Here is a 19821-nt window from a genome sequence, read left to right as displayed (position 1 = left end):
TTTTGATATATTGTTGATTTTGACTATTCATCGCGTACAACATTTGAGATTCCTACTTATATATATACATGTACTGGCCGTCATGGCGTGCTGTTCGGCGTGCATATAATAAATAATATTTTATATATATAAATCAATGCATCATATTTTTAAAAAAGAAAAAAAAAAGAAAGAAAGAAAGCAACAAAAAAAAAAAAGAAAACCAACTTATACTAGAAAAAAAAATGACTATTGACTACAATTTTAATAGCTATGGACTAAAAATCGTGACAAATAATTTTTATTGATCACAGTTAGATAAAATCAATGCAAAAAATAGATTTTTCACCAAGAAAAAGTTATTTGACATGGCTAAGAGCTATGGTAAAAATATTTGTCATTGTTTTTAGCCATGGCAAATATTTTAATTACCATCGCAAATACCACGGCCAGCAACCGTTGCATGGTTGTGGTCAATGACTATTTGCTACTGTTATTTTATTTTTAACCACGGTTAATAAACAGTTATTTCAAGTTTACCAAATAACATATTGTTGAAAGGACATTTCTCAGTCAATTTATCATAATTGTCAAGATAATCTAAATTAAGCATACATTAAGTAATATTTTTAATAAAAATATTGGGTATAAAAATAAATATTACTTTGGGACACTTTTTTATGCAAAGTTGGAAAGAAATTTTATAACTTTTTCGGATGTTTGTTTTGCAAAGGTTTAGATTTTTTCCAAACCAGACGTCCTACTATCTTATTTTTTGGTGCTATAATTCTTTTCTTAGAATTTTTCCAAATATTTTTCGACATCTTTTAAAGTTTTAAATATCTTATAATACTGACGTATTATAACCATAATCTTATTTTATTCAAATACTTTAAAATATATTTTAAAATAAGATTTGACATCTTATAAACTCTAAAAATCTCTTATAAGACGCATGAACTTATAAAATCTTGAATTAATTACATTTAAACCCCCTCTAAAAATACTAAAATACATTTTTCCCAAAGAAGTTTTAAACTTACACTTACACCCTCTCCGAAGATTTTTTATTTACACCCCCTTTTATTAGCCAGGGTTTGAAAGAAAAATGCTGATTAAGCAAAACATATATATAATTTAATCATATAAGTACAAAATTTTTACATGAAAATATTAAATGAGGGTAAAATTAGAAAAATATGCAATTTTTTGCTAATGTCAGTATTTTTCATCCAAATCCTAACAAAAGAGATGCGGTGTAGACAGTGAACTTTCAGAAAGGGTGTAAGTGTAATTAATCCTAAAATCTTTTACAATAGATTTAGCGAAAAACCTTCTTAATTTATTAATAAATGAAGAAAAATGCATTTTATGTCCAATAATATAGTGGGGTGGCACTTTTGATCTACTCCAATCTCAATTCGGTTTTCGCCAAAAAAAATATTGATTTCGCTGAAAAAGCATATGATTGACAAGTAAAAATCCTCTTTTTCCGACGAAATTGATATTTTCTTATAGAAATTAGACTAAATGTGCTATTCTTTTAATATATATATATATATAATATTCTCGATTACAAAATTGAAATTCAAGTGACTAAAAATGTAATTCTAAAGTTACACGATCAAAATTGTATTTTATTTCCAATAAATGATGCAATTAATTAATTCAAAACCAGCTAACTGTATTCACTATTGAACAAGAACTAATCAGGCAAAGGTGTCAAAATCTTTAGAAATGGTTGCTCTAATATTTTTACTATGTTACGCAGAAATGACTGCTCAACCTGTAATGATACAACCACATAACAAATAGATATGTATGTACAACATATCAATTCCCATCAAAGAATCCCAACTAAAATAGGTAGCAAATGCAGAATGTGGGCAACAAAACAATTGGGAGTTCTTGCAACCTTGCATGTGATATATACATATATATATATATGTATATGTGTGTGTGGGGGGGGGGGGGGCAGCAAATTTCCTTACTTTTATTACTGTCATGTTCTAAATAGCTTTTTATACAAAATAATTACATTAAATAATACATATTAATTACATAAATAATACTATTTATTACATATTAATTACATTAAAATACTATTTCGGATGAATTACACTGATGACATTTCTTGAGGTCAGGTTGAAAAATTTAAATACTTTTTGTCCTTAATTTGCAAAATTGCAGTGCATTTTTCGTTCTGTATCTTTTGTATATTGGTGTTTCAATCCTTTATCTAATTTTTATGGTAGTAAATAGGTCTTGTAATTTGTTAACCTTTAGCAATTTTGATCCTTCAATTGTCGAAGTTTGCAATTGTGGTTAGAAAAAAATGTGTGCCCCCCACATGCTTTTTTAATTTGAGGTTTTTGTTTTCATTGGTCAATTTCTATCAATATAAAAGCAAATTTTGATTCTGTATTTTTTGCATTTTAACTTTTTGGCACTTTATCCTTCTAAGGTAGCAAATAGGTTCTGTCACTTTTACTTTTTTGCCACTTTAGTCCATTAAATTGACCAATGGGAACAAATGAAAAAAAATATGTGAGAGGTATATGCCTTTTTCCGACAAAATTTACAAAGTACAGCGACTAAATGATCAAAATTACAAAAAATTAAAAAGTTGCAGGAGTTATTTGCTACCCTAAAAAGGTAAAAGACTGAAATGCTAAAATACAAAAGATATAGAAAAAAAAGTGCATTTAATCCTTACAACTACTCTCCCTAAGCCCTAAGGGGATATTAGTGTAATATACTTTAAAAGGTGTTTGTATAAATTTTTACCATTGAATAAAATATATGTACGTATAATTATAATTATAACCTTAAGGAATGGTATATCTGTAATTTTATAAAAAATAGAGGATATTTATTTATTTTGTCCCAACATAACTTACCATATTATTTAACAATTAATTGAAATATATAATCAATCATATAAAATTACTAGCAATTGCCCTGACACATAATTAATATTTAGGAACACGTTCTTAAAACTGTTTTTGCAATAGTGTTAGGAACAATTGTTCTTATTTAGGAACACGTACTTAAAACCGTATTAGCAATGATTTTAGGAACGATCATCCTTAATTTGGAACACGTATTAAAAATAGTTTTAGCAATGGCATTAGAAACTATTTATTTAGATTTGTAACATTTTTTACAATTACTAAAACTATTCCTAATTTTTTATTTTATAATAAAATTTGTATAAATTATGTCATATAAAATAAATTATATAAAAATATAATAAATAATTATATATATGTAATAAATTTTAATAAATAATTTAATTTATAAATTTCAATAAAATTTAATATATAATTAAATTATTTTAATTACTTTTTAATTAATATATTTATCAATTTAATTAATTGAATAAATATGAAATTATAAAATGTAATAAACAATAATTTAAAAAATATATATTATTATAAAATATTATCCAATCCTCTACATCAGACGGATGGCATATGGATCCCTCCTCCGTCTGATGGTTGGCATGCCACGTCATAGGAAACTTTGGAACGATCTTTGGAACGGGTACTGAAACACATGTATAGATGTTAAAAGTTAGCTGTTATTTTACATTTTGAGACGGCCATTGGACCGAATTTAGGAATGACTATTTTGACTGCTGACTTATAGTCATTGTACTTTATTTGGAACAATTGTAGTAATACAATATTAATAAAACAACACAACCCTTCCAACTTGTACTAGATTTTGGAACGGTAATTGTAACATATTCCGTCTTAAGTAAACTCATAATTAGGAACGAATTTTTGCATAATTGCTTATGTGCATACTCAAACCATTCCAAATTATACCTCATTTTGGAATACATTTACTAATTGTCATATTTTGGACATCAATTGTCACACATATAAGAAGGTCGTTGCAAGATCGTCCCTAATTCCGATAACGTATTTCAAATATAATTCCAACCATTTACCGTTACTAGGATGGAACGACCTTTGTAACTGTTAATTTTGAACACATGTTGGCACTATTTGGCCGCTCTAAAAAATATAACCCATAAAAAATGGAGATCATGACGTCATCTACCAAATTTCGTTTGTAACGTATTCCAATACCCGTTTCAATATAAAATGAGTTTTGGAACGATTGTCTGATCCGTGCCAAATTCCACCCTTTTTTTTTTTTTGTAGTGTAATACATCAACCCAAGATATGTATATATATTAGAATTAATACAAGTTGACATTTGAGTCCATACTAGCCATATGCACATATTATATAGTTCCATTCCCCAATTTTCTTTATAAATATCCACTCTTCATTCTTTTCCATGCACACCATTGATCAAAAAACTTCACACACACAGACACACAGACACTAGCTAGGGAGGCAACAATGGAATTTAGGTATGAAAACAGCCAAGTTTTGTCCAAGATAGCCAACACCTATCATGGTGAAAACTCTCCTTATTTTAGTGTGAAGCAAGTTTATGATAGTGATCCCTTCCATCCCACCAAAAACCCTAATGGGATTATACAAATGGCTGTTGCTGAAAACAAGGTTCATTAATTTCCCCGGCCCCATTTTCTTTTTTTAAAATTAATTATATACAAATCCAATTAAATCGATCATATTGATGAATTTTGGTTGTTTGCAGCTTTCTTACGAATTGATTGCAGAATGGATCAAGAAAAATCCGGGAGCATCAGTATGCAGCCCTGAAGGAGCTGATGAGTTCAAGAACATTGCAGCCTTCCAAGACTTTCATGGCTTGCCTGAATTTAGAGATGTAAGAAGTTATAATTATGAGTTCATGTGGTGTTTGTAATAATGAAATAATGTGTGAATGGTGCAGGCTGTGGCCAAGATTATGAAGAAAGTGAGAGGTGGAAAGGTGAATTTCGATCCGGATCGAATAGTAATGGCGGGAGGAGTCAGAGGAGCTATGGAGATGGTAATGTTCTGCTTGGCTGATCCTGGTGATGCATTTTTGGTACCCTCACCTTGGTACCCTGGGTAGGTTCAAATATCTTTTGATCATTCTCCATTTTGGGAAATCTTGGAAAAAAAAAAATGACTATTGGCTATAATTTTAATAGTTGTAAATTAAAAATCATGGTAAATAAATTTTATTGACTATTTGCTACGGTTATTTTGTTCTCACATCGAACAACCGTTGCATTATCATAGTCAATGACTATTTGCTGCTACTATTTTGTTTCTAATCATGGCAACTAGCTAGCTATAGTCAAATATTGCATTTTTTGTAGTGAAAATTCTATTTAATATCAGGTTTAGCCAAATCTAAAATAATTATGTATGATATACATGTTATGTTTTTTGTCTATAATTCAAAAAGACTGATCAATGACATAACAAATATATGATATACATATAGTATGATTGATAAATATCCTTTTGGAACTCCGACAAATAAAATAAAATAATTATAAATAATATCTTTTTTATCTTTCCATTTAAATAATTCAATTAAAATTAATATTAACTTGACTTAAATAATTGGTTCTCCAGAATATCCAACGCAATACTTATCCTCCAAAGTTTTAATTTTATTAAATTAAAAACCATCCATGATAAAACAGAAAACCATAGTCGATTTTAACTACATGAAAAAAAAAAATCGAAGAAAATCTATTTCTTTGAATATTTTGGAGAATAATTATATTAATAATCATCATTTTTAAAAAATAAATAAACTAAAAGATGTTTAAAATTCAAAGTCCAAAAATTAAGTTTTATAAATTTTTTACTATAAATAAATTAATATAGTTAAAAAGTTAATTTTAAATTTGAATATCAATAAATAAAAATTTATAATTTAGGAAATTAAGGGTGACCTTGTTCAAACATAAAGTAAAATTTAATGACTGGATTTTTTATTTTTTGAATGACAATAATGGATTTTTGGAATGAAAAATTATTTTGATGGATTTTAAGACATAAAAATTTAGTTAAGGGGGTTTTATTCATTGCAGGTATTCTTTTTTTTTTTTTTTTTTTTGAAGTGAAATCGATGAACTATTCTTTTATTTTTTTATATACAACAACTACCGAGAACTATAAAATCATAAACATTAAATCATCAATATCCTATAACTATATATAATCAACACTTAGTATTAAAATAAAACAACACCTACTAATAAAAATAAAATAGTATCCCGTAAATTGATTGAATTCAAACTCATGACTTTAGAGTCATAAAATTTCAATTTCATTAATTGAGTAAGACCTGATGAGCTATTAGTATATTTTAACACCCACTTCTTGATCGACAAATCAATAATTCATATGTTATTTGACCGAAATCAATCGGTCCAATTTGACATTTAGTAAAATGTATATATAAATATATTGATATATATAATAAAAACTAAAAATAATGAAAAACATGTAATAAAATGTCATGTGCCGGGTATATAAAATATGTACTTAAATCTAGTTTTATAATACATATATACACACACACACATAATTCTATTTTTATATCTATTATATATAGGAATTAATATTAAATAATATATATATATATACAGATACATATATCTATCTCACCAGCAACCCCAGCCCATATCTTCTACTTCCGAACCCCACCCATCCCTGAGCCAAGCCCATGCAGCCAGACCTCCGATGTTCTTGTATGTATTATATTATTTTTTATATTGTATATAATTAGAATGTATTTATACTTTTATATTCTATACCTGTTCATATATCTTTACATATGTATTAATAAAAATTTATATATTTTATATTTTAATATTGCATATTTTTTTATATATTGTTATTAAAAAAATTATATATCTTTGTAATTTGTATATAATATATCGGGATAATTACACTTAGACCCTTTTCATAAAAAAAATTAAAATTGCATCACCCTCTAAAAATTCTCTATTTGCAATTGTATTCCTTATCTTAGGTAGGGGTGTAAACGAGTCGAGCTCGACATTTTTTGATGAACTCGACCTCGAGCTCGATTTTGAGTTTTTTGGCTTGAGCTCAAACAGTTCGAGCTTGAGCTCGAGCTCGACTCCTATATGATGAACTCAAGCTCGACCTGACAAGTTCGAGCTCAAGCTGATTTATTATTATTATTATTATTATTATTATTATTATTATTATTATTATTATTATTATTATTATATTAAATCATGAGAATCACCAATTTTTTACATAAATTTATAAGTAATAAAATAGATTGCATAATGTATACTATGTTATAAATATACCAAAATGCAGTATGAAATTTTAATTTATCGTTATAAATATAAACTACTGATTAGTTTAGTAGTAATATAATTAGTAAAATATACCAAAAATATCATAATGAACAATTTAAAATTATATAAATGTATCCATTATCTGGAATAATGCAATTGAAATACATAAAAATATTTTATAGTTGAGCTTAATATATGTTCACTATTATCTTACATTGTTGAACAATATGGGTTAATTGGGCTACCAAAATTCACATCAAACCGTTAGATATGATCAAACTTACAGAAAAATCATTTGGTAAGTTTTAGACTTATTGGACATATGAATATCGAGATATCGTACTCGAAACATAAGAGTAATCGGTGTATCGTTGAATTAAACCATGTGGTTTTAAATTATACCGTCTGATATAATGTAATGGATATAGTCTTATATATATTTAAATTTGGTATGAATTGAGTGTCCAAATTTTAAAATATCGTAATTGTTGATTAAACTTTTTGATCTTATTATATATATATATAATAAAATAATAATTAAAATAATTAAAATTATTCAACCATTATTATTATTATTATTATCATTATTTTTTAGATTAATTCATAGGAATCACTAAATTTCGACATAAATTTATAAGTAATAAAATAGATTGCATAATACATAGTATGTATCTTGATATAAATATAAAATTCAGAAATAGATAAAAAAAAAATCATAAGTGAATTACTTGTCAATTTAAAAAAAATATAACACACTACAAATATATATTAAAATATAACATAAAGTTTTATATGTTTCATATTAAATAATAATTTTAATTATAAAAAATATTATAATTTACTAAGTTGTTAATTAAATTTATTTTTGTATAAACATTAAACGTATAAATAAAAGTACCGCAATTTATTATTATTCAAAATAAAATATATGATATTGATTAATAATTATAATATATGGTCAATTTTTAGTATAAAATTGATAAAGTATTGATTTTGAAATTAAATATATAAAAATTTTATAAAAATATATAAATAGAAAAAGCTCGCGAGTCAGCTCCTGAGCTGGTGAACAGAGAGAATTGAGCTCGAGCTCAAAATCGAGCTGGCTCGCGAAGTTCGCGAGCCGGCTTGACTCGTCTACCACCCCTAATCTTAGGGTTTAAATTGAAAATGCTAAAGTCAATAAAAATTTACTTAAGTTTTCAATTTTAACCTCATTCAATATTCCATATAATTTATTGATACAAATACCTTAATAATATTTTTATACTTCTAGATGGATAAATGTAATATAGATAAATTCAATGTATAATCGTAATAAAATATTATTATCGCATTATTATCATTCCATAAAAAATAGTCATTGATGGACTAAAAAAAAAAAACTAACCATATGTCGAATAATTTATACAAAACATTGAATTATGACGAGTAAAATTAAAATTTATATATATTTATACTAAAATTAGTATTTTTCATCTAAATTCTAACCAAAATGTATCAAATAATCATATTTTGGCATTGGATTGTCGACAGATTTGATAGGTTCTTGAAATGGAGGACTGGTGTGCAACTATTCCCAGTTGTGTGCGAAAGTTCAAACAATTTCCAGGTTACACGAGAAGCCCTAGAAGAGGCATATGATAATGCCCGAAAATCAAACATCAGAGTGAATGGTCTCGTCATTACAAACCCTTCAAACCCATTAGGCACCACTGTGGATAGAGACACACTGAGAACCCTCGTCACCTTCATCAATGACAAGCAAATCCACTTTCTATGCGACGAAGTGTACGCCGCCACCGTCTTCCGCTCCCCAGAATTCGTAAGCGTCTCGGAGATAATTGAAGAGGTGGAATGCAATCGCAATCTAATTCACCTACTCTACGGTTTGGCTAAAGACTTGGGGCTTTCAGGGTTCAGAGTCGGCATAGTGTACTCATACAACGACACGGTCATGAATCTCTGTCGCAAAATGTCGATGGTGTGCTTAGTGTCGTCCCAAACGCAGTACTTCATAGCCTCAATGCTGTCTGACGAAGAATTCATTGACGAGTTCTTGTCAGAGAGCGCGGCCAGGCTGGGGAGGAGGCACGACACCTTCATAAAAGGACTGGAAAAAGCTGGCATCAAATGCTTGGAAAGCAATAGTGCGGTGTATTGTTGGATGGACTTGAGGAACCTGCTGAAAGAGGCTACATTTGAAGCTGAAACGAGCTTGTGGAAGACGATAGTCAATGTTTATAAGCTGAATGTGTTGCCAGGATCAACGTTTCACTGCACCGAGCCCGGCTGGTTTAGAATTAGCTTTGCAAGTATGGATGACGAGACATTGCAGGTTGCTCTTGAAAGAATTCAAATATTTGCCAGTGAAACTTTGAACGGCCATAACTTCATCAGCAATACGTGCAACGGAAAATGAAGTGAGCGAGGGCGACGATCGACTATCTGAAGCAGACATGCAAAAATAAAATTGTGATGATAGACTAATGGAAACTCCTCCTCTTGGCCTATGATTTGCTCTCATTGTTTTAATTTTTTCAACTTTGTGTATTCATTTATTCTCTTTTCCCAATCGTTTTGTACCCTTTTGGATTAAGATCTTTTGTGTTTGGAAAGCAATTTTTATGGATTTAACTTTGCTATCATGATAAACTATCGGTTCACTGTATAAATAGATACTTGTTCTGAACATCGGAATCAGGAAAAATAAATAATTCCGGAAAAAATTAACTTACTATAATAAAAAATAGCAAAAATGAAATTTTGGTCCACAAATGTGAGGGTGGTTTTGGCCCACGAAATCTTACTTTGGTCAGAATGTTTAAAAGTCCCCTATTTTTAGATGCCTTTGGTCCACCAACATAAGGGTGATGACAGTTTCAAATTGGGTCAATTCGAAATTTGTAATAAATAATTATAATTAATAAAAAATGGCAATTTGATCTAGTAATTAATCTTAATTTGGTCGAAAAATTAAAAATTCCCAATTTCTAGGAACTGTTTAATTAGTTAGGAAACGGCAAAATTACACATGGCCCCATAGGTTAGAGGAGTCAACACATTTAGTCCCACTTTTTTTTATATTGCATAGTTAGTCCCAAAATTGAGAATTTGTGATACATTTGGTCCCAAGTGATGTTTTTTACAAAAAAAGTAATGGTACACGTAACGTGTGTGCGCACGTATCCAGTAGCAAGATTTTTAATTTGATTCAATTGTAAAATATATCGACGTGTGTATCTAGAGAATAGTCGCTTCAAAGCGAATTCTCCCTAGATACATCTATTGAATAAAATTTGGAATTTCTTTCGAATATATGAATTGTGCTACAGATTCAAAACCTATTTTTATCTTAAACAAAAAAGACGAAAAAAAATCCAATAGATTTAAAACTTCTTTTTTGGTAAATCAATTGCAAAATGTTTTTTGTAGAATGCCCAATATCTCTTGATTGCGCTACGAACCAAAGCAACCTTGTCCTGTCATGGAAGAATATAGAGATTCGCTTTTGGAGGGAAGCATGGGACTAAATGTGTCGACCCCCTAAACTGTTGGACCAAAAGTATAATTTTACCTATTTGAATGGTATGTGTAGGCATGCAAAATTTACCAATTATATATTGATATGTGCAATACATTTTTTCATCAATTTGAATTATTTTAAAAATAAAATATTAATTGATGGATAAAATTAAATATTGTGATGTATGCAAATGAAATATTCAAGGCAATTTAAATTTTTTTTTTGCCAACAAAGAAAGCAAATATCAATATTTTGGTAATTTTATATCATATTTTATGATTAAAGAAACAAATCATAAAGGGTCAATCATATCACGCCACATCATCAAATAAATATGGCAAAGTCTTCCACCCTACAACCATAAATAGGAGTGTTTCACCACTCAACAGACACAACTAATAACACATAGAATTGAAGAAACAATTGAATACAGAAGCAAGAGAGCATTCAAGAATTCCTAAATCCTCTCAAATAAAAATCACAAGAAATCCACAGCGTTCAAAGAAAAGTCAAGGAGTTTGTCGCAAAAATCACTCAAAATCAACATTTGATTCGAGAAAAAATCGAAAGACCCTAGAATTAACGTTGTCAAATATACAAATTCAACTTGGTGGAAGATCAAAGAATCAAATCTATCAAGAAATATTCAAATCCAAATCAAATATTCCCAAATTCCAGCGTTCAATTCGAGAATAAGTAAAAAAAACCCTAGATAAAAGTTATTGAAGATCCAAGACGACATTGAAGGAGATCAAACTTTCAAGTTCTACCTTCGAAGTTGTCGAAATCAAAGATCGTGCTTTTGAAAAGAAGAATCAAGGGATTACTTTGAATTCAGAGATTTTTAACCCCTCATATTTCAATTAATAAATCTCATTTGTCCATATTATTTCTTATCTTGTAATTCATTTTTGCAAACACAAAATTTGTGTAAACAGTATGTCTGGCTGCATTTTCTTTAGGAAGATGATTGTACATCAGGTAGATATTTTAGCAAGACGGAGCTCCTCGAAGGTTTAATGCTGCATCGAAGAGCTTGGTGTTAAGTAGCAGTTTGCAATCTTGACTTGCACAAATTTAGTTTCTTTAGGTAGATTTTAATAAATGGAAATTAATACATACAATATTTGTTCGTTTAGAATTTCTTCTATGTGTGTGTGTGCGCGCGCGCGTGTGTGTAGGAAAAAGCAACGAGTGAGGAGAATGATGATAAAACATTTCCGCATCTGCTAAAATCTAAAGCCTCAAGGGAGGTCCTTGTGGCTATCTGATAATATAATTGGATTTTGCCATGAAAATGAAGATTCAATCACTTGTCTAACTAAATCAGCAACCCAAACTACAAAAATGGTGAAATGGGGGGACAGGAACTCCCAACATTAACAATAATAGTTGTCGCTGGGAGTGCAGGAAGCAGTATGTATCTCAATAGAGAAGAACTTTGCAGTGCCGTACCCCTGAGACAATCACTCGTCATCCTCATCATCGTCTTCATCAGCACCAGCAGCAGCGTTAAGAGCATTTAATCGTTCGATCAATTTGGCCTTCCTCTCTTCATACGTAAGCTTCTTCAAGTTGTACCTAAGGCATCAAACAAATGAAAAATGATTAAAACTGGCAAAAGAATCCAGAATAATCACCCAATTTATGTGCACAATGCTTGAGTTTGTGAGACTTCTCATTTTCTAGGACAACACCCATTCTATGGTTCATGCCAGACAGACTAGGCTGCTTAGAAGGTCCTGCTACAATCACAATCAATCAATTTGAGAAATGGATTCACATGGAATCCACATGAGACTTGAAGTATTGGAACAAAATTATCCATGGGATGGATTCACGTGAAATCCATCATACATGAATGCTTGTGTGATTCTGCAAGATGCAAGGTGTTTCGCCTCCATAGAATTATATCTCAGGCTAGGAGTAAGTATAACTACCATATCGTGTCGAAGCTACACCCTAAACCTACCAAATAAAAGGATGACTATTTCAACTTTTACAAGGAACTGGACAGTTTCCTCACCTCTTATGCTCCTTGGGCGGCTGCTTTTCGGATTTCTTAGCAGTTGGGTCTGCACGGATGGCGGCATGGACTTTCTTATACAGTTCCTCAAGGTTGTCTGCCTCAAGTCCTTTCTTGACATACTTACTGAAGTGTGATTGATACTTCTCTGGTTCATCTTCCATCAGATTCTAAAAGAATTATGCAAAAATGGAGAGTTAGCAAAGACCAAGTCAAACCATAACTTCTTTTTCGCAGCAAATATCCTTCATAACTACAAGGCAAGACTCCGGAGATATGAGTATTACCGTCATATATGATGCAACATGGCCCCCATAAATGTACTTCCTGTGAACCTCAGCGTCAAGCTGTTTAGAGTCCTTTGAGAATCCAGCAAACCTCTTGTCACTGTGAGGAATATCTAACCCACCATCTAGTGCCCCCTAAAATTAGAAGCCAGAACAGTACACTCAACATACACATATGCAGCTTGCAAATACTTGCGACAGGATGTTTCAAATAACTAGAAATCCAAAATAATTTGAATGGATAATGCAAGAAGGAACTAGTTTGCCAAATAATTTAGATGGCCTTACTAACATCAACGCAGGTCATTTACAGCCATAATAAGACATTCGCGAATTTTGGCAGGGAATGCAAGGAAACAGCTCCTACAGAATATGATTCTTGGAAGGGATAATTACACCATTCCTCCCCTGACCCATGTGATTTTGAAAATTACATCTAGAACCCCTAAGCTTTGGTTACACATAACAAATAGGTCCCTCTGTTAGTCACAATTCACCAAATTTGTTGATATTAATAAAAAAAATGGATAAAAATCAATACCTTTCTGATTTATTGCAAGTCAAACAAATCTTTTCTGACTAAACTACATTTAATTTTGACTAATGGTAGGACTTATTTGTTTAATAGAAGTAAACCACGAGAGTACTAGATGTAATTTTCCAAACCACAGGACTCTACTTGTAATTACACCAAACCTCAGGAGAGCCCAGTGTAATTATCCCTTCTTAGAATATAGCACATTGCCAATTTTAAGCCAGACATAAATTTAGGATCATCATGGATTAAACAATAAATTAAAATGCATAGGAGGTTAACTCTGCTAAACTAAGAAATGAAATCCCGTTACAAATGGAAATTTCGAAAAGAAACAATATGGTAGTGAACCACAAAAATAGTGGAGAATTAGCAGCAATGAAGACATAGAAGTACCTATAAGTGAAGTTTTCTGTGGCAGAAACAACCCCCAAGTTCATCTCTCCACATAGCATAGTTGTTAAAAGTGCACAACGCGTCACAGCTGAAAGGTGCCCTGGAGCCATAGCGCACGGCGAGGGGCGCGCCTTTCTAAAGCTCGATACACATTTGCATATATAAATTATATATTCATACAATAATATCTTTAACATCAGTACTATACAAGTTATTAAATATAAATACTAGAAATTATATTTATCATTATATCATAAAAAAATTCTTTTCTATTTTTCTTTTATATTTATCAATTACTTTCTTTATAAAAATAAGTTAGAAGGTTTAGAAAACCCTACACTTTTATGCTTCTGTCTTTTAAATTTATAATTCCTTTTTTCTTTTCTTTTTTCCTTTTTTTTTTCCTTTTCTCCTTTCAAATGGAAAAAAGAAAGAGAGAGAGAAGAGCTCTCTAAAACCCTAGTTATAAGCCTACGCCGCTGCCGGAACCCTAGCACCAGCGCGCCCTTCGCCACCCTCCACCACTGTTTTCTTTCGAAGCTTGCAGAAGGTGCGCCTTTCCGCCGCCATGGTGAACCCCAGCGCCATGGCGAGCGCTTTTTTGCACTTTTAACAACTATGCAATATAGCTAACCGCATTTCTAAGCATTGACCTCTCTAAGTTCGGCAATATCCCGAATCATGTAAAAACATATTTCAAAGGGAAAATATAGTAGAAGTCCCCTTATCATCTCAGCTGTATGCATCATTCATACATCAAATGTAAAACCCAAATGTTTCAAGAGCTTGTTGACCACTTGATTACTAAATTCTCTAAACCTCAATAGAATAGTACATAGGCCATCACTCAAAATTAAAAGCTCTGAGAATATCAACCATAAATTTTGATGCTACAGGTGAAAAAGTGTACAAAAGCATTGCCAAAAATATATGGCAAGATTGTAGAATATATCCTCTTCCAGAAGACATAATTCCCTGTTGTAAAAAAACAGACCTTGCCAAGGTATGTAAAAAAACATGCAAAACAACAACTTGATGGTTAAATACCTTCAGAGCACCAAAAACACGATTCCCTGTTGTTGTTCTAAGAAGACCAACATCAAGTAAAGCTCGGAATGGCCTTCGGCTATCAGCTGGTTCAACTGAGTAATCCTCTCCAGTAGCCTAACATGGAGATCCCAGTAAATTCATGCCAAGAGATTACCAACAACTGCTAAAATGATAAATGCAGTAACTTGCATCTATTATACCTCCAGATTTCCTTGATACTCATCATCCATCTCAAGTGTTTTCAAGACACGGCGAGCGAGAAGAAGCCCAGTACAGTAAGCTGGTCAAGGAAATGTCATTAATACCCACCCTTGCAAAACCTCCTGGTATGAGACCCTCGTAGTAACATCAGCACAAAGTGGAAGGAGGTAGTTTCCTATTGTTTTTCATTTTCTGTTTATATATATATATATACACATGTACATATATATTTATATATATTTGGGAGGTGGGTTGAAAAGTCACCTGCAGCATAATTTGTCAGACCAACTTCAAGTCCATAGCGAGGCAACTCATGAGCATATGCTGCAGCTAAAACCACATCTCCAGCAATAGTAGCAGATAAAATTTGTGCAATAATATCCTTGTTGGTCTATAACAAGATTAAGGTTCGCATCTCAAATAGTAACATAGTAATAGCACTTGATCTTCTTCAAATAGTTAGGATGCTTTCATCTACAGTATGATCCAAACAGATAGAACTTATTGTTAATAGAGATAGAACAGCAATTAATGACCATAGTTTTGCACAATATTTTGCTTGGCATAGATAAAGAAGCAATCGCCAAGAAAAGCAATAAAAATAGGCATTAACAAGTATTAAGGATACAAATCGCACAACAAATCGATATTTAGGAGTGTTGTACTTGTTCTTGTCCTGGTTAATTAGGCGAATCCTAGCCCTATAATCGGTCTTCCCAGCTGGATAATGATAGAAGAACACAATGAATTACCATAAATCATCACATCAAAAGACAAAATAATTGAGTTCATGAAATGGACAATAAACTGAGGAACACTACCTCTCCTTCTCTTGAATTTGACCTGAAACCTCTTGAAGTATGCCTTTGTCTTCTGTGCTTTGACAAAGGCCTGAAAAGAACAGAATTCCTCACAACTAGTAAATACAAAATCGATTTATAAGTAATATGAGTAGAAACAAAAACGGCCTATGGTTAAGTATTGAAACCTATAACCGGCACATGACACAAACACAGGCATGCATGGGGCTACATTAATCAATATACCATACAAGGATATGAAACACAAACTGCAATCCACCAAAGAATTAATACTTAAAGTATAACAGCAAAGGTGTTTCTTTGGAGACAACTGAAAACAAAGTTACAGAAGAAACCATTATATAAGAATCAAAGTTGAGCTTATAATGCTAAAACAATATAGTTCTGCACCTATTATTTCCTCAAAATAAATCAATGATAATACCCACAGTTAAGGGTGGCAGACAAGTCGAGCCAGCTAGATTTTGAGCTCAAGCTCAATGTTCTCTGTTCATAAGCTCGCAAGCTTTTTCCAATTTTTTTTAATTTTTTTATATATTTTTTTATTTTTAAAATTTTTATATAGTTAATTTCCATATTCAGTGCTTTATCAATTTTATACTCAAAATTGACCATATATTATAATAATTAATCAGTATCATACATTTTAATTGTAGATAATAATAATCTATGGTACTTTTATTTATATATTTTTTAATCTTTATACAAAAACAAGCTTAATCAACAATATAGTAAGTTTTAATATTTTTTTAAATAATTATTTAATATGACAAATATAAATTTTATCTTATACTTTTTTAAATTGACAAGTCCTAACAATTAACTTATAATTTTTTATATCTTTTTTGTGAGTTTTATATTTATATCAAGACAAGTAGTATGCAATCTATTTTATACTTATAAATTTATGTCCAAATTTGGTGATTCTCATGAATTAATCTAAAGATCATAATAATAATAATAATAATAATGATGATTGAATAATTTTACTTATTTTTATTGTAATTTTATTATATATACAATGAGATCAATTACTATTTTGTACCTTGGTTTAAAAAATTCGTCTCTTAATTTTTTATTGTTTTTGTATATAATGAGAACAAGCTGCTTAATCAACAATCTATTTGTGAGTTTTATATTTATATCAAGATACATAGTATACGATCTATTTTGTTACTTGTAAATTTATGTCAAATTTAGATAATTCCATGAATTAATCTAAAGATCATAATGATGCTAATAACAATGATGATGGTTGAACAATTTTAATTATTTTTATTGCATACGACTTTACACTGGTTCTATTCTTGATGACTTCTCCGAATGAAGGAAAATGTCAGTGAGAAAGGGCCTGAGTCAATCAGTTGTAGGTCAATCCATCCAGGAAAACCTCAGGTCCCGCGGATCCTGATTGGTTCTTGCACATGCTTGCTTTCCAACATGACCTTCTTCCGATGGCAAATGAAGCCAATCTTCTTGCTTTTTTTAAAAAAAGAACCAAAGTGTTATCCCCTCGGGAAGTACGGTTAGAAGAAGATTATAGCTCAGACTCAGAAAGAGAATCCGCTGTGAAGTATTAAGCTTATTTTACTATATACATAATGAGATCAATCACTATTTTGTAGTTTGATTTAAGAAATTCTTCTCTTTTTTTTTGTATATAATAAGATCAACAACTTTTAAAAAATAATTTATGTTTATTTTTTTAATTAATATTAATAACTATACAAAATTATATGCAAGTATTTTGACAATTTGTACCTTATGTTTAATATTTTTATAATTAATATAATAATCTTTAATATTATATATTTAATATAATTTTATTAAAAAAAATATACAATCCAATTTTTGCACTGCCTTTTCACTTTCCTCAATATTCACCTTCAGTCCTTCACTGTCCCCTTCCTTCTTCTTTCTCATCCCCGTCTTTTCTTTTTCCCCAATTTTTACACTACCATTGCCACCACTATCAGAATCTGGCTTTTCTTGGATGATGATTCCACTTTGAAGGAGGAGAGACAGAGCTTGGATGGTTGCCAAGGCAGAGCTCCATTGCCACCGGTTGAAGGATTTCATCCCGATTTCCCTTGAAAGAGTGTCTTCTCTTTTCTTTCTCGTTTCTTCCAACTCGTATCTTTTTTCTTTCTCCCCAATCAGTATCACTTTTTTTGTTTTCTCTCCAATTCCCAAATCTAAATCCTAAAATGCAAAACCCTGGCCTTAAACCAACAATTGCAAGCTCCAATCCATCTACCACCAGCAACGAGGAAGGCGATTGTTGTTGTGCCGGCCAAGCAAGAAGCTCAAACAGGTTTGCCATTACATCTCATAGTCTGTCTCACAGTGGGCTGCACCTATGAGGAGAAAATGGTTCTTTATTTTTTTTTTTGTGTTGTTCGAGTCTTTTGGATTTTCTGGGTTGGTTTGGTGCTTCAAGAAATGATAATGGCTATGAACTAATTTGGGATGTGAAGGGGAGACTGTGTACGGTGGGGTCGAACTAAACTTTGCTGAGCTCGAGCTCATTATCTGTCATTCGAGCTCGAGCTCAAACCATAAGAGCTCGTCAAGATGGAGCCATGAAAAATAAAATCTCAAGCTCAAGCCAACCAAAATGGTCAAGCTCGGCTCGAACTCGTCAACGCCCCTACCCACAGTTATTACTTCCTCCAAATGCAAATCAAACAAGACAAGCAAACATCAAAATCCAATGCGTTTTTTTCCATTGGATTATGATAAAGCAACAGATTATAACCAAACACAACCAAATTAGACTTCCTATCCGTACAAACTAAACTAGCTTCCAAATGAAGACGATTCTTTCAAAAACAACTTCAGTGATTAAATTCTTTCAACTAAAAAGCTGCACACAAAATGTTTCCAAAAATCTCCTTCAGTTTTGCTTATTTTTTCTTAATTTCAGTGTTAAATGCAATGTACTACTTTCAGAAAAATAAAGATTGACTACTCAACCAAAAACAAAAAACAAAAAAACAACGCATAAACAAATACTAATCTAAACAAAATTCCACTAGCTTACAACATTTTCTACGTAGGCAACCAACAGTATGAATAGCAAAGCTCCAAAGCCAAACACACAAGAACATTACGGATCATAATGATACAACCGAAAAGAAAAAGAAACACAATTTCATAGAAATAGACAAAATTTATAAAACCGTTATCAGGGCACTCACCATTGTCCAAGCGAGACTGAATCCGCGTCCAACCCAAGAGAGAGAAAGTGACATTCAGACAGAGGAACACATATAAATAAACCCTAGAAACTGAATTGGCGCTGCATCAAATTACGAAAACACCCTTCAGGATGTATGGTTTGTGCTGGAAATTACACTTTTTTTTCTCCTGAAATTTGATGTAATTACACTTAAAATTTTTATGGTGTCAGAAATTACACATAGTACTCCTAAAATTTATTTTTATCTAACAAATAAGTCCCTCTATTTGTCAAAATTCATTGAATTTGCTGATATTAACAAAAAGAACTCAATGAAATTTGATATTTACCCTCAATTGATTGATTACTGACTTACTGCAAGTCAAACAATCTTTTTTGGATTAAACTACCCTTAACAGTAAAGATATACCTCCTCACTTGCATTAACGCGCGAAAATGTGCGAGGGTAATTTGGTTATAAAAGAATTAATTGATATGCAATAAGTTTGTAATAAGTCAATCAGGAATTAATATAAAATTTTATCTAATTTTTTTTTATTAATATCAGCAAATTTGGTGATTTTTAACTAA

The 19821-nt window shown here is 30.9% G+C and overlaps 2 protein-coding genes across 2 annotated transcripts; one reads left to right on the top strand and one right to left on the bottom strand.

The window, feature by feature from the left end:
* The first annotated feature begins 4296 nt into the window (after positions 1-4296).
* On the top strand, positions 4297-9644 carry LOC105171945 (1-aminocyclopropane-1-carboxylate synthase). Its single transcript, XM_011093223.3, has 4 exons — positions 4297-4523; positions 4621-4752; positions 4819-4979; positions 8744-9644. Exons 1-4 carry the CDS (start codon positions 4359-4361, stop codon positions 9627-9629), a joined length of 1344 nt encoding a protein of 447 aa, XP_011091525.1. The 5' UTR covers positions 4297-4358; the 3' UTR covers positions 9630-9644.
* A 2316-nt stretch (positions 9645-11960) lies between these two features.
* LOC105171947 (large ribosomal subunit protein uL18) lies at positions 11961-19389 on the bottom strand. Its single transcript, XM_011093224.3, has 9 exons — positions 19250-19389; positions 16050-16119; positions 15857-15948; positions 15493-15619; positions 15228-15307; positions 15025-15141; positions 13047-13181; positions 12760-12929; positions 11961-12314 (listed from the first exon to the last, which is right to left on the bottom strand). Exons 1-9 carry the CDS (start codon positions 19301-19303, stop codon positions 12200-12202), a joined length of 960 nt encoding a protein of 319 aa, XP_011091526.1. The 5' UTR covers positions 19304-19389; the 3' UTR covers positions 11961-12199.
* Positions 19390-19821: the final 432 nt, after the last annotated feature.

Source organism: Sesamum indicum, linkage group LG10 (assembly GCF_026168435.1).
Source record: "Sesamum indicum cultivar Baizhima isolate 11 linkage group LG10, ASM2616843v1, whole genome shotgun sequence".
NCBI lineage: Eukaryota > Viridiplantae > Streptophyta > Magnoliopsida > Lamiales > Pedaliaceae > Sesamum > Sesamum indicum.
This window is presented reverse-complemented; position numbering and strand designations above follow the sequence as displayed.